Raw genomic sequence first — 22,280 nt, 5'->3', positions numbered from 1 at the left:
TGTGATTGGTGATGTCTAGAAGATACTCAGTCCACTTGAAGTTTGACATTTTAACAGCAAGTTTCCAGGAGGTTACTGTGCCTGGTCAAGACATTGTGTGTAAAAACACAGCTTGTTGTTTTCACACTTGAATGGACAGATTTGAGTGTAGCATCGATCTTGTCAACTAACTCTCTGCAAGAAAGCAAATCCTACTTTTCCCAGAATGTTGAACTATTCCTTTAATAAGGTCAGTATCTGTGCTAATGCCAAAATATCAGATCAGATCAGATCAGAATATCACGAGTAAGTCATAGGGTGAGGAATGTGGATAAAGTCTCATTGTGTAGCACAATATCAATATACTGTATATCAGAATATTTTAACATTTCTGGAAAATCACATTTTTTTAATCCCTTTTGTCAAATCTCAGAACCCTGTTAAGACGTCTCCTCTGTGTCTCTTTCATGTCCTTCTGTCCCAGCAGTCAGATGGGTCCTCCCAGATTGACGGACAGCCAGGGGTTGGCTCAGGGGGAGGAGGTGGTGGGGGGAGCGCCGGGGATGATTCAGACGCCAAGGGTACCCCCAAACGCCTCCACGTGTCCAACATTCCCTTCCGCTTCCGAGACCCTGACTTACGGCAGATGTTTGGGGTATGTAGACTGAAATATTCTCCCTTTTTCACAATGCGCTATCATATAACAACAACCCCAGAAAGAAGCTTTGGATTAAAAACATGCAGTTAGTAAAAATAATGACTCAAAGGACCCATCCAGTGACGTCGCCACTTTCACCTCACCTCAAATTACTTTTTGCTATGTCTTTCCTATGATCCTTCAGAGACATTTTTAAAATAGATATAAGGTTCTGCCATATCAGTTTCAACTAAAAGAAATCAGATGTTGTCAAATTTGACAGAATATCCAAGACTGTTACTCGGAATATCAACTTGTCGACAGGTTATTTAAAGTCAGGTGTAAAAATGTGGCTTGTGCTCCTGTGTTTTGCAAGAAGAATGTCTCTAAAATCTGGTGCATAGAAAAGAGCAGAGGCAAGGCAGATATGGTGGCTCAGTGCCAGCTCGCCGTGGTTGAGCAGTGCTGACACCCCGTGGCAAGATACAGTACATGACTTACATGCTTGTTCAGTCTCTTCATTTTCCACCTCTTCTGTTTTTTGTTTCAGCAATTTGGCAAAATCCTTGACGTCGAGATCATTTTCAATGAGAGGGGATCCAAGGTAGGGCAGTGGAACAGCACCTAATTTGTCAGCATAAATTATGTTATGAAAAAGCTTAACAGCTATTCCCAGCATTCTCTCACTCTCCCCCTTCTTCCTTTCTTTTTTTCCATTTTCGTCTCTCTTCTGCTCGCAGGGCTTCGGTTTTGTAACATTCGAGTCGAGTGCAGATGCAGAGAGGGCCAGAGAGAAGCTTCACGGTACACTGGTGGAAGGACGTAAAATTGAGGTAACTCACCACCCTCGTCCTTATTTTTTTTTTTTTTTTTGAAACCGTGACCATTTTCTCCTCTGTTTTCCCTTCCATGTCCAACTATGAGAATGAGTTTGTTCTGGTCGTTTCTGCCCCAGAGAAGGTTTCCGGATGGCTGTATGTGTTCAACTCTAACCCCTCTGGCTTCACTATAGCATGGTGCAGTGGTCCCGCGCACACAGACGTCTCTTTTGACGGCACTTCCTGTTGATGTTTATGCTGTTGTTTGTTCTTGTTGTTGATGTCGTGGGCTGTCCATTGCACCTTGATCTTAAAGCTGTGTGGTTTGCAAAGCATGCTGGGTGGAGTGGCTACACAACAAGCATGGCCGGTGAGACATCACTATGACACGGTTGCTGGCGATATCCGCTTCTGTCACAGCATGTAGGATCTTATTTGTGTTTTGTTTTCCTGCACCTTTTCCATCACCATCATCACTTCTTCCATGATCATGATGAGTGGCCATTTTTTGGTTCATGGTTGTCTTTATGAGCGGAAGGGCAGTTAATGGCCTCTCTGTTATTTTCCTCTTTTAAAAAAAGTGCTTGCTGGTGTCTGTAAGAGGCTACTGTATGTTGCATGGATGGATCATAAGGTCAGATGTCATCTTGGAGTTTTTCCACTCTTTCACTTAATATTATGCAGGTTCCTCTGGGCAGTTTCTTTTTTTTATGTTTGATGTGTTAAGAGACTGATGCATGATGGGGGCATTTTCAGGGGGCAGTTTTTGGGAATGAGACTGCCGTGAGAAGTGTGGTGTCATTTTATGATGCTTCAAAAAGCTGTTTTCAGATGTGCGAGATGGATGGTTAAAAAAAAGAAAAAGCACATGTATTGTTTACACACACACTTGCATCCACCACTCCTGAAAAAAAAACACCAGATCTCATGGAAGTGCATTTTGTTGTGACATCTTTTATAATTTGTCAGCATGAGCTCGGATTTCAGTTGCAAATGGCCTTGGAGATCAAATACACCATGCTTTTGCCATTTGCTCTGGCTCTTAATTTTAAATCACGCTATTATTATTATTTTTTTTAACTTGCTACTAAAGCTGTTCTGCATGGTCTTGAATGTCCTGCACTCTTCTCTGTCTCTGTGTGTGGGTGTGCAGAATTAAAAATATGGAGGGTGGAGAGAGAATGAACAAGTGAAGAGAATGCAATAGATAGCTGTCGTTCCCTCTCCTTTCTCTTGTTTTTGTATATATTGGTTCTCCTCCATCTCTCTCCACTCTTTTTCACCAGGCCAGTCTGTCTGTCTGTCTGTCTTTCCCAGTTTGTGTGTCCCCATATGCACCTGCATTTCTGCTGTCCATCCCTCCCTCCATATCTCTGTCCACTTCCCTGTCCTGTGATGTAGTCAGGTAGCAAACACTGGAGAATGGGATTAAGTTAGATTTTTTTTCTTCCTGTTTTTTTGAGTGATTATTTTTGTCAGTTATTTGAATATAATCTGGGCAATAATAACAGGCAGTTTCCGTCCCAAGTTAGATGTAAATTTCTGACATTTTCTGTTTCCATTTGTTTCCTCCTTTCTAAAAGTTTATAATCTGTGTTTGTAGTGGGTTTTAAACAGTAGAGGTTAGATCGTTGTCACATGGCTGATACCTGTAGGTGACTGTTGACACGTGACCTGTTACATCACTTCCTCTCTACCACAGGGTGGGGGTTGCTTTTCATTACCTCGTTTTTGTTTATGTTTTCTTTCTTTTTTCTTTTTTTTTGGTTCATCATTTCTTTCTTACATATATTTTCTCTATTTCCCTGATGATTTTTGTATGTTGTTGTTGTTGTCAGTCTCCACGGTAACTGCTCGCGTGTCCTCACGCCGTTTCCCTGGCAACGGTAAGTTGTGTACACATGGCATCATCTTTGAATGACCCCTCCCCCCACCCCATCCGTCCAAATGAAATAAAAGGCACCCAACACCCAAATGAAAGACTCCTTTACTGAAGGGAGCTTGATTGATTGATTGATTGACAGAACCTGATTGGCTAATCCTGTGATTGATTGGGGAGGTGGTGAATGAAACGATTACGAGATTAGCCATTGACCGCATGGCATTTACATAAAGGCCACTTGTATAACTGAATGTACTGCATCTATCTGCAAGTGCAACAACTATGACTACCACTTCTTATGCATTCATTCCAATCACCTCTCTAACTGCATTCAGCATTTAATTCCAGAGCTGTATCCTGCATGGTTTACTCTCTTTCTCGTCATCTGTATGACGTCATATAGTACTATGTCATCTCTCTGTGTCATGTGTCAGCCAATAGCTGCATTTTTTGCACCTTAGTGGGGCAGCATGCTGAAGCATGAGTGCTATGTTAGCTATACTGGAGAGGGGATAGTAGTTGTCTGTATATATTGTGGTGTACCGTAGCACTTGATTATGACTTTCTGTACCACTGTGTAGACTGCAGACAGTTGTAGAGGTACGGCTGTTAAGATTTAACTTTCAAAACAAAGAAAGAAATGCGGACGAATTGCGTGTGCCCTTAAAAGGATGCAAGCGTACTCTACTTCAACCTACTCTTCATATGTAATATGTACACTTTTAGCATTTGAGACTTTAAAGAAAGAAAAAAAGCTGCCATCAGATAATTTGTAGACCCCAGCAAAGCAAACGGATCCACTGATATTAAGCAACGGCAGCTTTTCTTGATGATTTCTGTAAAGAGGTGTTCCTGTTTTACTTTTTGATCAGTTTGGTTCTGGATGGTGTGTGTTGTTGGTTGTGTGCTTCGAGGTTTTTCTCGTGTGCGACACTGATCTGGAATGCCTGGCAGTGTTTCACAACCATGGTTTGATTTGATTTTTTTGAGGAATGATATTTGCATCCCCCATCCTTTCTGTCTTTTATCTAGACTGTTCTCTCTCTCTCTCTCTCTGTATTCGCTCTTGCTCCATTTATCATTTCTCCATCGTTGCTCATGTACAGTTAGATCCAAAATAGGTAAACAGTCAGATGTATTTTGTATGTGTGTACCGCATCTTGTTGTTTCTGTTTTGTTCATTAGAAGAATTGCACATTTGGATGGATTATTCACTCTCTCTGTCTCTCCCCTCTCCACATCATGTACGTGTTTTCTCTGTGTCTTTTCATGTGGACTGGCTCCTCCTCCTGCATCCCTCTATATTTCTGTCTTTTCTCTGCCGTTCTCTCTCCCTCCCCTTCCTCCTCTTTCTGTATGATGTGTATTTGATTGGGAGGGCTGCCAGCCTTTTTTGATTGGTCTCTTGCTGCATCTGATGCTTGCTGATTGGCTAGTTTTGCTCACCTCTGGTGATGTGATGCGCTCTTGATTGGCTGCGTGTAATTTTTGTATGAACTCTTCGATTGATGTTTTTTGCATTGTGTTCAACTGATGAATCTGCCGCTTAATTCACCTTCTTTTTCCCTCCTTTTTTTTTTTAAAGGTAGCAATATAATGGTCTTGGATTTCTTTTTGAATGCCTTTGTTCTGAAATATTTTGTTGTTTTCTTTGTTCTGTGTGCCAATGGTTGCATTGTTCGTGTGCAAAACTGCCTGACTACTCACCAGGATCCTTGTTTTCAATGTCTTTCTCCTTCAAAAGAAGCGCATGCATCAAATACCATCGCTGCTCATCAACAGAATTAACCTCTGTCATAAGTTAAAAAAAAAAAAATGTTTAAAGTATTATGACACCTCACACTTCAAAGTTACAAGATTATTGTAAAACTGATCATGTGTCCATTGTGTGTCAGGGGATATGTTCAGCTTTAGAAAGCACAAAATACAAACTTTAATGTAATTGGACTCTACATCATTTTGATTATTCCTCAAATACTTGTGTATCTTATAAAGTGGGTTAAATTAGCGTCTGATCACTCTTTGTGGTGTCCAGGTCAATAATGCCACAGCCAGAGTGATGACGAACAAGAAGATGACCACACCGTACTCGAACGGAGAGGGCCTTGCTGCTCTTCCATATGGTAGTGCATTTTGTACATTTCTAGCTCTGTTCAGGTTGTTTAATGTCACAACATTAGTTATATTTTCAACTTTAGATGTCATAATGTTTCCAATTTATGGAGAAATACTCCACTTTATGTCAATGCCATAAATAGTTTTATGCATTATGTCAGACAAAAGAAAAACTACTGTTTTTTCGTTACAATTTGCTTATAATCATAATTTCAACAATGGGTTTTTGTAAATCAGTAGCATAACATTATCATGAGTATTTAACTTTTATTTTATCATTGAATGCTCTGAGCGAAAGCTCTCACAGATTTACCCTACGCAGACAAACAGCTAGCAAAGAAATGAACAGCAGAGATCATTTTGAACAAATGCACAAGTCATAAAAATGTCTTTTTTGCTTCAGTGAGTTTTCTGTGAAATATCGCTTCAAACATATGTTGCATTTGTTTTGTTATCTACAGCTGGGTGGAAGTTGAGTCCCATGGTTGGAGCGATGTACAGTCCTGAGCTCTATACAGGTATGACAATACATATTCTCTTAATACTTAAAAAGACTGTGGAGACAAGATGAACTAAGTATGAGAGGGAAAAAACTAGAAATAATAATAGAAGCTGCTCTTTCTGTCTTCATTATTTCTCTCTCTCTCTCTCTCTCTCTCTCTCTCTCTCTCTCTCTCTCTCTCGCGCTCAGTACCAGGGTTCCCATACCCAGCAGCAGCAGCAGCTGCTTCCACCGCTGCGACCTTTCGAGGCGCTCATCTGCGGGGTCGTGCCCGGCCCGTCTACAGTGCAGTCAGGGCAGCTGTGCCACAACCTGCCATCCCGACATATCCTGGGTAAACACACATAAATATAAATAAAACTGATAACTACACTAGTAAAGTGCTATTGATAAAAAAAAAATCATACTTAAATGCATGCCTTCAATTAGTTAAAAAATAGTACTTTATAGCTGTGCATGTTGTGTGTTTCAATATATACTTTTTTATTGAGATAATGATATTGATTGCTTGTTGAGCTGAAATACCATTTCCTTGTACCTCAAAAGTGGTAATGATATGAGCCTTCAGTGCATTAAAATCAAATTGAGTAGCATTCCCGTTAGTAGATGTTTGTCTCACCGGGCTAAAGTAACAGTAGTATCACTCTGAAGTCAGTGCATTTATATACAAAGAGGTGGTATTTTGTCTTGCATGTTGCACGGTGTGTAATAATCTCACCCTTCTTTCTTTTCTCTCTTTCACAATCTGTTTGGCACCGTTTTCTCACCTCTCTTTCCCTCAATCGTCACTCTTGTTTGTTGTTTTCTGCAATGCCCACATGGTGGCGCATCACACCATTCTATTTTATTTTATTTTATGTTATTTTTTTGGTTGTTTTTTTTTTTCGACATTCCACCACCGCTCCTCTGTACTCTCTCCTTCGCCTTCTTTCTTCCCTTTTCCGTCTCTCTCTCTCTCAGTGTGATGGCCTATCAGGATGGTTTTTACGGTGCAGCCGATCTCTATGTAAGTATACCTCTCTCTCCTCTCCTGCCTCACTCCTCACCTACGTTTTCCCCCTCTTGCCTGTGGGTTTTCAAGTGTGAAACGGCACGGACCAAACCCATAGAGATGTGTACTTCTGGATGTATTGTTTCATCAGAGAGAGACATTTTAAATAACAGAAAATTATACTCACAATATGCTACCATCCAACACATACAGATATAGAAACATGAACAGTCCTGCACACACACACACTTTAATCATGTGTCCATTCATGAGTAGACTCCTCTAGGGTTTGTCTCTGTGCATTTGTGAGTTAGTTTGTACCAATGTGATTATGAGCCCGTGTGTCTGTGTGTGTGTAATAGTGTGTGTGTGCGTGTGTGACCAGGTTGACAATAGCTGTTTCTGTTCTCTCTGTAGACTAGTGTTTCAGGACATTAGTGGCAGATTGCCCCAGGTAGGGTTTACACACTCTGTGTGAGAGCCAGTGTGCATCCTCCTCGTCTCCAATGACTGCGTGCTGCTAGACATTATTGACCATCTGAGATTGAAATGCCTTCTCTGTCTTCTTCTACTAACTCACTGGATTCTGACATGGGTGGAGTTGCGGAAGGGGGAGAAAAGAATTGAGCTTAAATCGGAATTGATAGAAAATTATACAACCTAAAATGTTAATCCGCAAAATCTCTTAAGGAGAAATGGATTGAGATTTTTTTAGGGAAAATTAGATGCAGAGAAGGTCAGAGCTTGAGCAGTGGGTCACTTCCTTTAACTAAATTCTCAACTGGTGGTACATTTTTCATGACACATTCAGCTGATTATGCACCAGCTTACTCTTCTCCTCAGTGCAAAAACAAAGGCATTTTGTTTAACTTTGGCACTGTCTACAAAATTCATGTAAGAATTGGATTTCATTACATTCTTGAGTCAAGATGCATTAAAACAAATTAACATTTTATTGTATTTGACAGTTTCATTACACACTTTTATTTCAAAATGAGAAAATATTAAAAACAGTATCCAAAACTGGGTTAACTGAGGTGAAAAAAAAGAAAAACAGATGATGCCTTTTTTATGTGATTTTGCTACTGTTGCACTTTTTCATCATCTCTCCTTAAAATGCTAAAGGTTTCACATTGTGCATAGACATTACATATCATAAAATATAGGTACATGATGTACTAGAAAGCTTTATTGTCATACTTGAAATACAAACTGCACATGAAATAAATAAGACATGAATTATGACACTAAAACCTGAGTATCCAGTAGTCAGAAGGATGTAGGACAAGAACATTCATTCTCTCAGCAGTTAATTCAGACCCCTTCCAGGAATCTCCCTATCTGTTTCACCTGTGGCATGCTAACTGAATCAGTGTCGGCATGCAGACATACTTACAAGGCTGACTCCTCCCCCAGTCCTCCCTGTTTCCTCCCACCCTTTTCTTCTCTTTCTTCTCTCTTTATAGACCCCCCCTCCCCTTTCGCTCTTTGTTTCACTCCTTCTCACTCTGTTCATTCTCTCTTCAGTCCTTCAGTCAACAGCTGAAACCTTTTCTGTAGTCTTTAAGTCACCTTATTTTGCTTCATGTCTTTCTTTGTCCTTTTCTGTTCCCATTTCTTTGTCTACTCTCGCTTTGTGCTGTAACTTCTCCTTCAGTTCTGTGCTCTGTATCACATTATATCACCTCCTCTGTTTTTATCATCATGTATACCTTCTTCTTTCGGTCACCCCTTCCTCTGCTCCACCCCCCACCCCTCCACCCCCCCCCCCGCCCCAGTCCAGCCTTCTACCCATAGCAGCTACTATGTGGTCCTGAATGCGGGGACATGGTCGTGACTGATTCTTTAGGGTAGAATGCAGCGGTGTGTGTGTTTGTTTTTTGCATTTCTTATAGGGATGTTTGGCCTAATACACTGTACGTTCTGAGTTTGGGAAAGCATGCTGTGTCTGTCAGTGATTTGTCGCTGGCCATGTGAGCGTGTGTGTGTGTGTGTGTGTGTGCGTGTGCGTGTGTGTTCTCTTTTTTAATCTGACTGGCTGACTGTCTTCTTACACCTGTAGTTTTATTTTTTGTGTGTGTTTGTTCATCAGCTGTCCATCCAAACATAAATAATGACTCAATCATTCTGCTGCCCCTTCCCCTTTCTTTAACTGTGTGTTTTTGGCAGGGGAAGTGGGGTGGGGCACAGTTACGGGTATAAAATCTCTCTCCCTCCATGTCCAATGCACACAGGGGAAAATAATGCACCTAAATGATGATTAAAAACCATGAAATACATAAAGTACTCTTAAAGATTTTTTTCCCCTCCGGGTTTGTCATGGTGGGAGAGACACACACACACAGCCTGAGCTACATCCTTGTGAATGCTGTACTGCACCAGATTAGCCAGTTTTGCTGACTGTCTGCTTGTTAATCTTTCGCTGTCTTCTCAGCAGTTTTTTCTCACAATGTAACCCTTTAGATTCACTACTAGTCTGTTGGTCTGCAGCAAACACAAACACAGCAAACTTTTAACAAGAATTTACTCCTCTGTCTGTCCCTTCCCACCTCTGCCTTCATTGTATCTCCCTCCCCTCTATTTCACACATTGCCCTCTTCCCTCTGTCTTTCCTCCACCTCTCTCCTCTTCATCGTCTCTGCACAGGGTGGCTATGCAGCGTATCGTTACGCCCAGCCGACTGCGGTAGCGACTCCTGCAGCAGCGGCGGCTGCAGCGGCAGCTTACAGTGACAGGTGAGTGGGCTTTTCAGTACATCTTAGAACCTGATCTGACAGGCCCACACCTACAGAATTAGGTCTTGAGACGGTTCGGTGTCTAAACAAAGCCTTGGCCAGGAAGTGAATTATAATTTATGACCTTCATCCTTCCTGAGGTTCAAGTACATTAGTTATTTTGTTCTTTGGACAGAAATGGATTCCTTATTTTAACGCTTGATATATTGACTGTTTTCTGACAGCTACGGACGAGTTTACACGGCAGACCCCTACCATGCTGCACTCGCCCCAGCTGCCTACGGTGTTGGAGCCATGGTAAGCCCGTGTATTTTCTTACATTTAAAAGATGTAAAGAAATGATAGTGATGTGAGAGTAACTCAGAATAATTACTGTGTCTATGTTCAGAGTAATGAAGTGAACAAATGAACATAATAGTATGTAACCAATACCATGGCATAAAAGATGAAATGCGTCAGGCTATGGCTATACTATATGGCTACACAGTATGGCAGTGATATCAATTCATTGTTGGCCTGATTTGTGGGATTTATTAACAGTAAAGAAAATATAGAATGTTACCAGCCTTGTCGTTTAATGAATAGTGTCAATAGTGATTTGAATGTAGAGAAATATTTTATTCACTAAATGTTTGTTGTTTTACAGGCCACGCTGTACAGGGGAGGCTATAGTAGATTTGCCCCTTACTGAGGGCACTACATTTCCCAGGAGCTCCTCTCTTCCATTGATTTACTCTAAAAGAGCTCCCTCTGGTGTCATGGAGGTGGACTGCACCCCGTTTTAAAGTGTGGCATCAGCCATGACAAAGAAATTTCTGATCCCACCCCAGAGCAGTCCCACATTTTCTTATACGCTACTACAGAAATAGAGGAATGCTGTATTAAAGACTGACGGATGGCCTTCACATTAAAAAAGAAGAAAAAAAAAGACTTAAAATGGCCACCTTCCCTATTGCACGGCTGTATTATAGTCCCCTCCCCTTCTCATTCCCTCTGCACTCAGCAGCACAAGACTCGCGATGGAGCCCAGATGTTCTTCCAAAGGCTGTATGTGGATAACTGACATTTAAACAGCTGTCAACCATGTATGAGAAAGAGCTGAGTGCTGTGTGGCCTGCACACACTCGATGTTTGCCGAGAAAGAGAGGGAAGCAAGAAATCGAGGTGCCCACAAAACGTTGGTGCAGTAGGAAGCAGGGAGATGCTTCAAAAGAGGCATCTAAAAACGTTTTGAACCGAAATGACGAGTCACTATAATGATAGAACACCCACTGATGGATTTTATAATTCCTCCTTTACGTGGGCAGATAGTAAATGAGAGATGATTTCCATTCTTGTGTTCTGGTAGAGGGAGACTGAACATGGCGGCTTGGAGAGATGATGTGATGGTTTATAACGCTACAGAAATCATGTCCGAAAGCTGAAGGAAGGAGGGTTATTAGAGCTGTTCCTTACCTCAAGTTTTCTTAGTATGTGGAAATGGTGAACCTTTAAACTTAAAATTGTTATGATATGCAAAGAAATTAGTTTAGAGAAAAAAGTTACCAAATTATTATTATTATTATTATTATTATTGTAATTATTCTCATTATAATTCTTATTAAACCATTATTTTTGTTTGACTCAGCTACATAGCAGCCACTGCTGTTATGGGACATGTAGATTAAACAGTAAAATCAGAAAATGAGCATCTGTTAAACTGAAATTCCACCTTTTGACTATGTGACACAACTTTAGTCTGACCTCATCCTCATACACAGGATTTCACTATACTCTGTGTGCAGACACCACTAAATCCTACAGAAAGTGTGACACTACACTGAAAAACAGTTTTTCGTTTAGTTGGTTTTTAGATTTATACCCAAACTCAATCCTCCATCCACAACCCTGGGGTTCAAGTATTTGTTGATTCTTTAATGTAGAGATTTATTATTTGGATTTTCCCCTCATGCTCCATCTTTTATAGAGCAAAGTCCAACATTGAACGAGTCTTCCTGAAACATACTTTAGTTGGTAATTATGTTCGCAAGGCTGTCAGCAGCAATTACTGAGCAAGAGAGCGGTTTCTGTCGTTGAGTTGATAGAAAATATTTAAATGCAAAATACCTTACTATTGTGCATATTTCTATACCGTTGTATTTCCAAAACGTGGCTTTTTTGGCTTTTGTTTTTGTTCCAAAGATTTGTAGAAAGCACATTTTTCTGCCGTATGTATAAATATATAATCTTTGTTATTGTTATCTATCATAATCCTTGATAATCCTATTGCTGTCTTTATTTACTTTCTTTCATCTTCTTTTTTTTTAATATCTGTAAGTGTTGTTCCTTTTTCAGTAAGGTGCAAGGTCTTGAGCCGAGAGCATACCTGAGTAGTGACAAACTAGAGGTATGTATGTAACACTACCAACCATTTGTCCTCTCAGTTAAATATTCAGTCAGTCCAGGCGTTTTATTTTTTGTTTTGTTTTGTTTTGTTGATTATAGGATCCTCTTTCAAGTATATTTCAAAATATATGCAGGAGCGGCTGGATTTCTCTTTTTTTTCATGTCCATATTTTGCAGGTGACTGAGACATTTGGAAAGAATGAACATAGGCCTGTAGCACTTTGGTTAAAACCAACTGTGTTCTTTTCATTTTCACCTTTTTTGTTTTTTCTAATAGTTTTTGTTTAACACAGACTCCATACATTTCAGTGGTGAAATCTGTCAGCTTGGCCAGCGTGGTCGCTTCTGGTTTATTTGAAGATATCAATATCAAAATGTCTGAAAGTGTTATCTCTCATACATGTGCATGTTAAAGGACCACTGTGTAGGATTTAGTTGTATCTAGCAGTGAAGTTATAGATTGCAACCAACTGAATACCCCTACCCTCACCCCTCCCTTTCCAAGCATGTAGGAGAATCTGCAGTGGCTTTTGGGTAATGTAAAAACTTGTGTGCTCTACAGTTTGGTTTGTTTGTTCTGGGCTATTGTAGAAACGTGCAACATTGCAGGCTCTGTGGGAGAGGACCTGCTCCCTATGTAGATATGAATGGCACATTCTTAGCTAACAAAATTGCATTGTGCACTAACGAAAACATAATTATGAATATTATATCCCATTTCTGCCAATACATCCACCTAAATCCTACACACTCGTCCTTTAATATTCCAAAATGGTGAAATCAAAATGTCAATTGTGGCATATGATCTAAGTTGTGTGTAAAATGGGGAAGTTCCGTTAACTAATTTCAAAGCTACTGTTGTGTTTTCCACCTCTCATACTTGGAAAAACATGCAGGTCAATAAGATGTTTTTTTTTTTTTTTCTATTAAATGTGCTGCTGTTGAATTTGCTCATGACATTTAACATTTCTTTTTAATATCTCAATATTAACATAGAATGTGCTCTGGACAAAAAGAAGAAAAAAAAGAAAGAAAAGAAAACCTAGCCAAAGATGCTAACTAACAGTCCCTAGCACGTTCTGGTTCTCAACTTGAACAGTGCTAAATAAAATTTGCAAAGATGGACTTTTGGAGCCACTGAAGGCATGGACAAACCAGCATGAGCGAGTCTTGTCAAGTTAAAAAAAAAAAAAAAAAAAAAAAAGTTTTGCATGAATCTTGTGTCTTTCATATTTGACTCCTGAGCAACCGAGCCTAGTTGTGTTCTTCTTTACCACTAAACTCCATGGAGAATGACAGGCAGCTAGCGGTTTGAAGCTAGTTAGCACAAAAAAGAGCACAGTGCTGTATGGCAAAAAAGCCTGCTGACAAACAAAATGGCTGCCGCACAAAGATCATTTTCCTGTCGTGGATTTCTTGCCACTGTATTATAGTAAACTATGTGACCATTCTTCATAGTTACTATGGTTTCTCAATGACCAGTCCTATCCCTATGTCATGTCTATACCCCCCTTGACTGCCATTATTATTATTATTTTTTTTTTTTGTTTGTTTTTTGTTTTTTGTTATTGAATGTCCATATAAAATGTTTTATATAAAAATGTTTTGTTGTGATCAAACAGGCTGTTTTCTATTGGTATTCAGTAAAATGGGTCAGCATTATGTAGTTTCTAACATTATTTTACACACAGACAGTGCTGTATTACGTCCGAATTGTAGCTTTAACTCTGCAAAAGATTTAGTTGGCTACTTGTGGGCAGTGGAAACGAGCTGTAAACACAATACTGAACTAGCATCACATTTTAAGAGTTGTGTTCTGGTCATCTTATGAATCCTAGTTCTATAGCTCTCCTTTTATTGGTCTCTACCAACTCCAGAAATGCCTGGCTCTGCAGAGGCTAAATGTAACTTGATGTGTACTGGCTTGTTTCTCACTTAATCTTGTGTTTGGTGTGCTGAAAGAAGCTAAACTTGTTCATAAAGCACCCAGAGTGACACCTTTCACATTATACGTAGTCCTGATTAGTCTGCAGTCATGCTAGCAGGTACATGAGGCTTGAGCTATATGCTAACATGTTCGCAATGACAATCCTAACATCCTATTGTTTAGTAACTATAATGTTTACCATGTTCAGCATCAATTAACATTTGATAATTGGCAGTAAACACAAACTTTTAACTACAGCTGAGGCTTGTATTTGGTCTGAAGCTTAAGTGTTAGACAAATGAATTTGACCTGATGATCCTATATGAAAAGTGAATGGATCACCAAAATATTGTGGGTGGCTAGAATGTCAGCCAAATTACATGGAAATCCATCCAATAGTTTCAACCTCATGGTGGCGCTAGAGGAAAAGGGATCACCAAAGTCATTAGGATACATAATCTAGAGATCATGAATGTTTGTACAAAATTTCATGGCAATCCATCAAATACATGTTGAGATATTTCAGTCTGTAAGTGGTAGACTGACCAGCTGACATTGCCATGCTGCTGGCATTGCTAAAAATACTGATAATAGCTTCAATAATACAGATAATGATGTATGCTGGTATCAGTTCCCATTAATTTTACACCATGTTGTAAAAGAAGGCAACATTTCTTTGGGGAAAATATTTATTGACAGTTCTATTCAGCAGTTCTACCCAAATTTCTATTGGCAGTGTGCACAAATATACATTCATAGTTCATAAAAATAAAAATATATATCTTTCATAAACATCTGTACATTAAGAGGGAATAGTTTCAAAGGGATGGGGGGGGGGGGGGTTCAGGGAGTGGAAAAGGCAGGAGAGAGGAGCAAAGGTTTAGTGGTGCACCAACACTGTTAACAACAGCAGTCAAACCAACTTACAATATTTAGTCCATTGCCATTGTCCATTGTTGACAAGCCAAGTGCAAAGTAAGGGGGAGGTAGTTTGGAGATATAGCTTAAAGCATAGACACCTCAGTGAAGCATATATAAATATATAATCATTACATATAATTTTAAAAGTAGATAGCCTATGCCATTTTTTTCATGTTTCTGGATCAGTTTTGGGTGTTAATTTTTGTGCACCATTTCCCAAAATCCATGTGGGCCTAACACAACAACAGACATAAGGTCAGGTATTTTGGGAGGTGAAGGAGAACAGGGCGAGCAGGAGCAGGAGAAAGATTGGGTAGAAGGTAAATAAGTGCAGGGAGGTGAAATAGCTGAGGGAAAGACACAGGAGGGTTTCTAGACAATTCCGTATTTCGCCAGGTCGCTGAGCTCCATGTCACCAAAGGCTTCCCATGGGCAAACCACTGTGATGTCTGTGCCAAGACCCTCCATGCCGGGGATGTCATCTCCAAATCTGAAAAAGAAAAACATGTCTTTAAATTCCTGAGAACGTTCCAGTTGAGTTCTTTTACTGGATATGTGACTTTCATTGAAGTACTCATATACTTAACTAAAAGTACCAATACAACAAGTCCAGCTTACCCCTTCTGGCCTGGTTTAGGGGCCTTGCTCTTGAAGGTGCGAGCAGCCCTCTGCTTGAATTTGGGAGGTCCCTTCTTGTCGGCGGGTGCTGCAACAGCTGTGTCTGCCATCTTTTACACACTGAGAGAAAAAGATATAAAGTCAGTGAGTTAGTCTTGATGTGTAAGACCCTCCTCTTCTCCTCCTCTAATCCCCCACTGCCCTGTACATGGATGATATAACTCCCCCATGTTAGGTCAAATTATAGACTAAAGCTGTCATACAGATCCTTAAGACCCTGTTACACAAACAGCTTTGTCTGTTTTTACACCTTGGCTTTAAAGATTACTCTTGGCCAAGTTACAGAACGTACATCTTGAGACCAGGATATATCTAAGTTCACCTAATTCCACAATTAGTCTGAAGTCAACGCTCATGCTGTAAATAATAATCTGAGTGTAAGCAGATTTTCAACTAATTTTCAATCTGCTTTAATCCAAACTATTTCTGACCTCTGGTGGCCATGTTATTTTGCAGTAAAGCTCAGTAGCTCTGGAGTTTACCAGAAATGTACTTAGATGACACTGGTGGTCATTCTGAACATGCTAACAAGCTGTGTAATTGCTGCATGCCCCTGGTTTTGATTAGCTACAGGTTACAAATTTATACAAATTTGTAAGACATCATTGAGTTGCCTTATTCACGTTGAGCTCTAATCTAACTCTAAATTTCCAGTGTACATTTTTGCCCAAGTTGGAATAATTTTGTTTTCAGACACATTCCTCTTTTTATTTCTATTTATACACATCAGTAATCACATTGGAAGAGATTGATCAATATAGTTTTGAGAAAATATATACTTTATCTATCAAGAATAAATCACATTGTCACAATCATTTTATGAGAAGAGGTAAAATACATTTTATTCCAACTTTATGGGCAACAGCAAAACTTCTCTGTTTTATGTAGAATAAAAGAAGCTACCTCTATTGACCTCAGGGCCTCCATATAAATAAAATGGAAATATTCATTAGGTAAATGTTACTTATATATGACTTTTTAAAACAGTATTTGCAAAGTTCAAAGATGCAAAGTGCAAAAGCACAAATTATAAATTGATAAGGTAGAGACTGTTGCTTAAAAAAATGCTTAGATTTGGCTTCTTAAAAACCTCTTTGAGGCTTTTTCCAAAGCTAAGGAGCAGCAGCTGCACATCCAAGTACTGATACATTTGTCTATAAAGCATTGTAGTAAGAGCACTTCTATGACATCTGTACCGTAAAGTATCTGTCTGAAGTCCTGCTGCCTCAGCACTTTCCCGCAGTCTCATTTATGCTTTACCCTTAATCCTAATTGAAGAACTGAAAGTTTGCCAAAGCTCACAGAGATAGTGTGATCTTACCTGTTTTTGCAGTAGCACAGTTGGCTTCTGTCTCCTGTTTCTCTGGTCTGTGTATGTGTCTTTCTGGTCTTTGTCCTGCTATCTTCATATATACTCCCCCTGCTAATCCCCCTAACATGCTCACATGCTCATACATAACTTTCTGTCCCTTTTTTTTTTTAACCCTGTGCTGTAATTGGCCTCTCAGCTGTCTTAGATTAAGAAGGGGGCTTAGAGGTCCACTCTAATGTGTCATGCCATGTGAAGACATTCGTAAACTTATATAATGAAGCATGTTTGAGAAAAACTCATTTGGATATACTGAACAACATAAGATGTTTGGGAACCTGATACTTTTCTGAATTTATGGCTCTTTTTGTCTGAAGAGGTGCAACAACATAAACATACAACATAATATAATTGTAGAATTATATATCATTCTACAACAAGGATAATTCCAGTTTTAACAGTAACAACAGATCATGGAAGTTTATTCTTGATCTTGAAACCAATAATTTGACCAAAAAAAGAAAATCTTAGCTCTAGTTTTTCCAGAGCTTTCATCCACATCTCAAAGTCTTAATCAGCAAATGAAGAATGTGGAAGCTCTGGAAAAACCTAGAAAGTTAAGATTTTATTTATTGCAAAATATAAGCGGAGGAAATTCTCAGTCAATATTGGGTGTTACAGGAAAAACCATGGTGTGGATTCACTGTTTTATCACCCTCAGACACTTCTTTTCATGTGACTTTAATAACTGCTGAATAGTCAGTCTCTGTCTCAGCATTGTCTTTTAACCTCAGTCCAGGCCATGAGATGTGGGATTAAGAGCTGAATGGTTAAGTCTTCTTTATTTGTCACTAAGTGACTGATCACCTAAGTGGAGCTCAGTGCGTCTCTGCTCTTACATCACATGCTCCAGATCCTCGTGCAGGCTACATCAGGACACGTTTGTTTACAAATAAGGTGAAACTATATCCCAGTCTTTAGTGTCTCAGAGCTTCTGTTCTTTTCTTGAAGTTGCTCAAATTCTATATGATTTAATACTGATGTGTGACAACAAAAACAAGGGCTGTGTCAACTAGAATTTATGTGAGTCTTCATATGATACTCTCATATGAAACTCTCTCATGGCAGTAAATAAACTGTATATACTGTATAATACAGTCTACTAAATACTACATTTTCAATACCATCAGTCAACTGTTTGAGTGATTGTGCAGAAAGTTTGAAGTTAATAACTTTTGTGGTATTTTCTGTTTTGAGTAACTGAAAGTTGGACCTCTGGACAGCCAGGCAAGCACAGTCAGGCGTGCGGATTTAAACTCATCCAACACCTGCCCTGTTCACCTGATTTGGCTCTCTCAGACTACTACCTCTTCCCTAAGCTGAAAAAGGAGTTCAGCTGTCGCCATTGCCTGACAGTAATGATGATGTCATGGCTGCTGTGGACCACTTTCTGGAGGTCCAAGAGGCCGACTTCTACAAAATAAGGATCTGTAAGCTCCATGACCGCTGGACTAAGTGTGTAAATGTAGGACGAGAATGTGGTGAAAAATAAATGTGCTTGGTTTTCTAAAACCGACCCCTTCTACCTTAGGCCACAAACCTATCAATCACCCCTCGCAAAAGGCCTCCTCCTGCCACTGAGTGCCTATGTTCATCCACACATTCAGCTTAAAACATTCTTTTCAACAGTTTCCCTTCGTCTTTGCAGCCTATTATTACCAGCCTGTTTTGGAAGCTCTTCTTCCACTATTTTAGTAAATTCAGAGTTTAAAAAAAAAAGTGACCCACATCAACTGTGACTTTGTTTCACATCCGCAGTTGTTTGTAATACATTCCACAAACCAGTTATTCCTGTGACTAAACCAAAATGAACAGCTTCTTGTACTGTCATAAAGTTGTTGAATTTTCTGCAATTGTAAAAGTTTTCATGGTGCAGAGGGGGTACTGTGTGTATGGGGGTAACGTACCGATGTATGTGGTGGGTTGTGACAGACAGACAGAGACAGACAGACAGACAGACAGACAGACAATGAATATCTTTCAGCAGATTTTTTTTTTTTTTAAGGCTTCAACTTGATAGTCATGCTAATTACTGTCACTCACTACTCCCAATACGTGACACCTCTACAATTCGCTTCAATTCACATGCTGACAGGCATATCTAACTTGAAATACACCTTGTATTTATATCTCGTTATCCTTTAGCTCTTCTATTTGTGGCTGAGCTGGTGCAGGAGAGGGCCGAGCAGAGCTGGCACATAAAAGAATGACAGATTGAACATCTGAGGGGATAAGCAGCTCAGAGGACTTTAAAAAGGGACAGTCCAACAGAGAGAGGAATGCCACAAGCGAGAAACTGAGGAGCTCATCAGACAGCACCAGAAAAACAGTTTGAGACTTCAACAAAAGGTAAGATGAAACTGCAATTTTCTCAGCTCTGGTGCAGGGAGTTAATAATCTTACTGCTTTGATAACATGTATTGCCTCAGATTGTTCTCTGCTTTTGCAACAGAAAAACCGAGAAGTAAGACAGTTTTTTTTCTTTTCTCGAGTATCATGACTGAAATGGAGCTGAAATGAGATCTGTGATTTGTAGTGAGTCATTCTTTGTGCTAGTCTTCTTGCTGGTACTGCTCAAGGCCCAGCCACTATTTCTTTATAATGTTCTCAACCTGATGGATTCAGAAGAACCCTGAGGAGGTTTGAACACTGGCTGTTCTTTTTTTTTCCATTCTTAATGCATCTAGACTTTGGTGACTGGTCTAGTTGTTGATCAGCTTGCTGAAGAGGATGATGAATACAATTTAGAGAGCAATATGTTCACAGTGGGGAGTGATTTTACAGTAATGTCATACCTTAACGAACTGGGGATTATTACAAGTGGAATCTGCCAAGATTATCCGAATAGCACCTTAAAGTGGCAAGGAAATTGTGCTAAGACACTTAAGACACAAAAGGATATTACAACAAGATGGAAATGAATTTTTCAAAAAGTAAAATAAAACATAAGGTAAAAAAGTGAGCTGAAGCTGAATGAAAGTTAGAGCGTTTAAAAAATCTGAGAGCTGCAGGGAACTCATGTTTTTTTTTTCTTTTAGCAACTAATCAAATGGCAGACGTAGCCGTCGCAGCTCCCGCCGACAAGAAGGCACCTCCCAAATTCAAGCAGAGGACCACACGCACCTTCAAGAGCAAGGCACCTAAACCAGGCCAGAAGGGGTGAGGTGGATTTAAGATCACCCAGAAGTCTTTTCTCTGTCTGCAATATCCCTGCTGTCATTTTCACTATTAAAACACTATCCCGTCATTCCCATTTTTTTAAAAAAACAAAACAACCTCCTTTTTATCTCTCAGTTTGTACTCAGATAATTTTTTTAGATAATTTTTGTCTCCTTTCAGATTCGGAGACGACATCCCCGGCATGGAGGGTCTTGGTACAGACATCACAGTGGTTTGCCCATGGGAAGCCTTTGGTGACATGGAGCTCAGTGACCTGGCGAAATTTGGAATAGTTTAGCTCTCTTTGCTCTGCCTTTACTCCTATCGTCACTATTGTCCCTTATATATTCCTACTATTGATTTTTTGATTAAGCAGCTGAAAAGCTACTACCTGTGTGCTCTAGAGAGGAGGCAGGCCCCCCTGATGATTTAAAATGATTTAAAGGTTTGACCAAGAAAATATCCAGCACTCTTTGTTGTTTAATGCACTTTATTTGCCCCTGCCTTTCCACCAACTCTCCATTATCATTTTCTATTTTTCCTCACCCCTGCCTTCTCTTTTCCCCCCAATTCTCTCTTTTCCCATTCTTGCCTCTCATAGTGAATGGTATCAGCGACTCTGGACTTGAGCTTTTACTTTCCACAGAGGAAAAAAAGAAATCAAATGGAATACATTATACATTTTGTAAAAATGAAAGAGGGTCTGGTATCTGTTACTATGATGTCCCTAGACTGTTCTGCTCTTCTTACATTTCCACCTCTTCTCCACAAAGCTGCTGATTCGACATGCAGAGTTCTATTTTGTCAGCTAAATCAGATTTTTATTTTTATGAGAAGTCTATAATTGAGATCAACCCTGTCTATTTTGTCAGTAGAGAGGAAAGATTCCATAAACACAATAAATGTTAATATTTTCCATAGAGCATGTGTCACATGTCCTTTCTGTCATTAACACACAAAAATACAATAACCAAAAATTAACCACATTTATGTTGTTTGGTTTTATGTGTCTTTCAGTGTTTTCTGGTTTTAACCAAAGCACATGATATAATATGTGCATAATAATGCCCTTAATCCATTATTGACAAGTGTGGCCATCATTCTTCTAGTTGCTACACTTGCATATCATAGAGATGTTATATTATTCATTAAAACTGCAAAAATAAAGCTGTCCTCAAGGACACAGGGTGAGGGAAAGCAGCAAAGATAACCAAAGCTATTGTTGCCACGGCAACCAAACATGCTTTTTCCACAGAAATGCAATCTACTCCTTTTCTCCACAACTAAAGAGAAAGGTTTTAACATAAGCAACAAATGTCACATTAGACTCACTCCCAATTAAAGTATTAGCTATTATAGAAATCTAGCTTCTTTTTTGTCATTTTTAGAGAAGCAAGACACAAATTCACAAGGACAGATCTGTCTGAAAAGACCCACTTATTGTCAAATTTTGTAAAAGTTTAAAAGGTAGAGCCTCAAAAGTCGGTCAACACAGAACTGTGAGCAGAAGAGCAACAACAAATCAAATTAAAGCTGCAAGCAGCGATGGGCAGGCCCTCGTACCCCTTGCGAGCTGCGGGAGTCACAGTCAGAGCAGCCACGTACAAGAGTCCTCCTATGTCCTCTCTCCTGCTCTTCTCCCCAGAGAGGCACAGCAGTATACAGCAACAGAAAAGACATGACCCCCTCCCAGCAGGGGGTGCTATGAGTGTATCATCATATGAGCATATAAATGAGTTGAGAGTGTGAAGGTCATCCTGATTATCTGTGCAGAGCAAACATGTAATTTGGTTTAATGGACAGTGTGTTATTTGTAAATCACCTTAGTGTTGGTTAGAGTTTGTGGATGGAGGTTGAGAATGTTTTAGTGATTAAAAGCAATTTTACAATGGTTGTGGCTTGTAGATGTACACAAGTGTTATTAAAACACATTTAAAATGTTCTACCTTTGGTGTAGTTGAGATATGATGCAGAACAGAGATATGTTGCAGTCTTTTTTACTTGTTTTTCTGAGCATATATTTTTATATGTACTCTGTTTTTATTGCTGGAGCACAAAAGAGCTCTGGTACATTTTCTACATTTCTACTGTGTTTGTGTGCTCTTTACATTTTCACAACTTTTAGTCATGAAGGCCTTAAGAGCAAACAGAGCAATTTTCAGCATGATCGGACCATTCTCCT

General features: G+C 39.5%; 3 protein-coding genes across 9 annotated transcripts in view; 2 read left to right on the top strand and 1 right to left on the bottom strand.

Moving 5' to 3' along the window:
- rbfox2 (RNA binding fox-1 homolog 2) overlaps positions 1-13,663 on the top strand; it is a 35,493-nt gene extending 21,830 nt beyond the window's left edge. For 3 of the 7 annotated variants that reach the window (XM_041035700.1, XM_041035698.1, XM_041035704.1), the window contains 10 exons: positions 464-634; positions 1,167-1,220; positions 1,357-1,449; positions 5,352-5,439; positions 5,893-5,949; positions 6,123-6,267; positions 6,894-6,939; positions 9,571-9,659; positions 9,884-9,956; positions 10,306-13,663. In XM_041035700.1, coding sequence (XP_040891634.1) covers positions 464-634; positions 1,167-1,220; positions 1,357-1,449; positions 5,352-5,439; positions 5,893-5,949; positions 6,123-6,267; positions 6,894-6,939; positions 9,571-9,659; positions 9,884-9,956; positions 10,306-10,350 — 861 coding nt within the window. In that variant the 3' untranslated portion in view covers positions 10,351-13,663. Of the gene's footprint in view, positions 1-463; positions 635-1,166; positions 1,221-1,356; positions 1,450-5,351; positions 5,440-5,892; positions 5,950-6,122; positions 6,268-6,893; positions 6,940-7,341; positions 7,379-9,570; positions 9,660-9,883; positions 9,957-10,305 lie in introns of those variants that run through there. The other 4 variants (XM_041035703.1, XM_041035699.1, XR_005893946.1 and 1 more) reach the window with 3 other exon arrangements.
- Positions 13,664-15,264: 1,601 nt separating this feature from the next.
- LOC121180645 (retinal cone rhodopsin-sensitive cGMP 3',5'-cyclic phosphodiesterase subunit gamma-like) lies at positions 15,265-15,620 on the bottom strand. The gene is made up of 2 exons (XM_041036235.1): positions 15,511-15,620; positions 15,265-15,382 (listed from the first exon to the last, which is right to left on the bottom strand). The coding sequence occupies exons 1-2, from the start codon at positions 15,618-15,620 to the stop codon at positions 15,265-15,267; spliced, it is 228 nt and encodes a 75-aa protein (XP_040892169.1).
- A 4,363-nt stretch (positions 15,621-19,983) lies between these two features.
- On the top strand, positions 19,984-20,935 carry LOC121180644 (retinal cone rhodopsin-sensitive cGMP 3',5'-cyclic phosphodiesterase subunit gamma-like). Its single transcript, XM_041036234.1, has 2 exons — positions 19,984-20,098; positions 20,279-20,935. The coding sequence occupies exons 1-2, from the start codon at positions 19,989-19,991 to the stop codon at positions 20,394-20,396; spliced, it is 228 nt and encodes a 75-aa protein (XP_040892168.1). The 5' UTR covers positions 19,984-19,988; the 3' UTR covers positions 20,397-20,935.
- The last annotated feature ends 1,345 nt before the right edge of the window (positions 20,936-22,280 follow it).

Source organism: Toxotes jaculatrix, chromosome 4, assembly GCF_017976425.1.
Source record: "Toxotes jaculatrix isolate fToxJac2 chromosome 4, fToxJac2.pri, whole genome shotgun sequence".
Lineage (NCBI taxonomy): Eukaryota > Metazoa > Chordata > Actinopteri > Toxotidae > Toxotes > Toxotes jaculatrix.
The sequence above is the reverse complement of the archived record's forward strand: the minus strand, read 5'-3'. Positions and strand labels throughout refer to the sequence as shown.

What these genes read in the sequence shown, in the direction of transcription:
- LOC121180645 (XM_041036235.1), bottom strand. Translation starts at nt 15,620, where the DNA reads ATGGCAGACACAGCTGTTGCAGCACCCGCCGACAAGAAGGGACCTCCC. An exon ending in CCTAAACCAGGCCAGAAGGG is followed by an intron (nt 15,383 to 15,510) that starts GTAAGCTGGACT and finishes TTTCTTTTTCAG; the next exon opens with ATTTGGAGATGACATCCCCG.
- LOC121180644 (XM_041036234.1), top strand. Translation starts at nt 19,989, where the DNA reads ATGGCAGACGTAGCCGTCGCAGCTCCCGCCGACAAGAAGGCACCTCCC. An exon ending in CCTAAACCAGGCCAGAAGGG is followed by an intron (nt 20,099 to 20,278) that starts GTGAGGTGGATT and finishes GTCTCCTTTCAG; the next exon opens with ATTCGGAGACGACATCCCCG.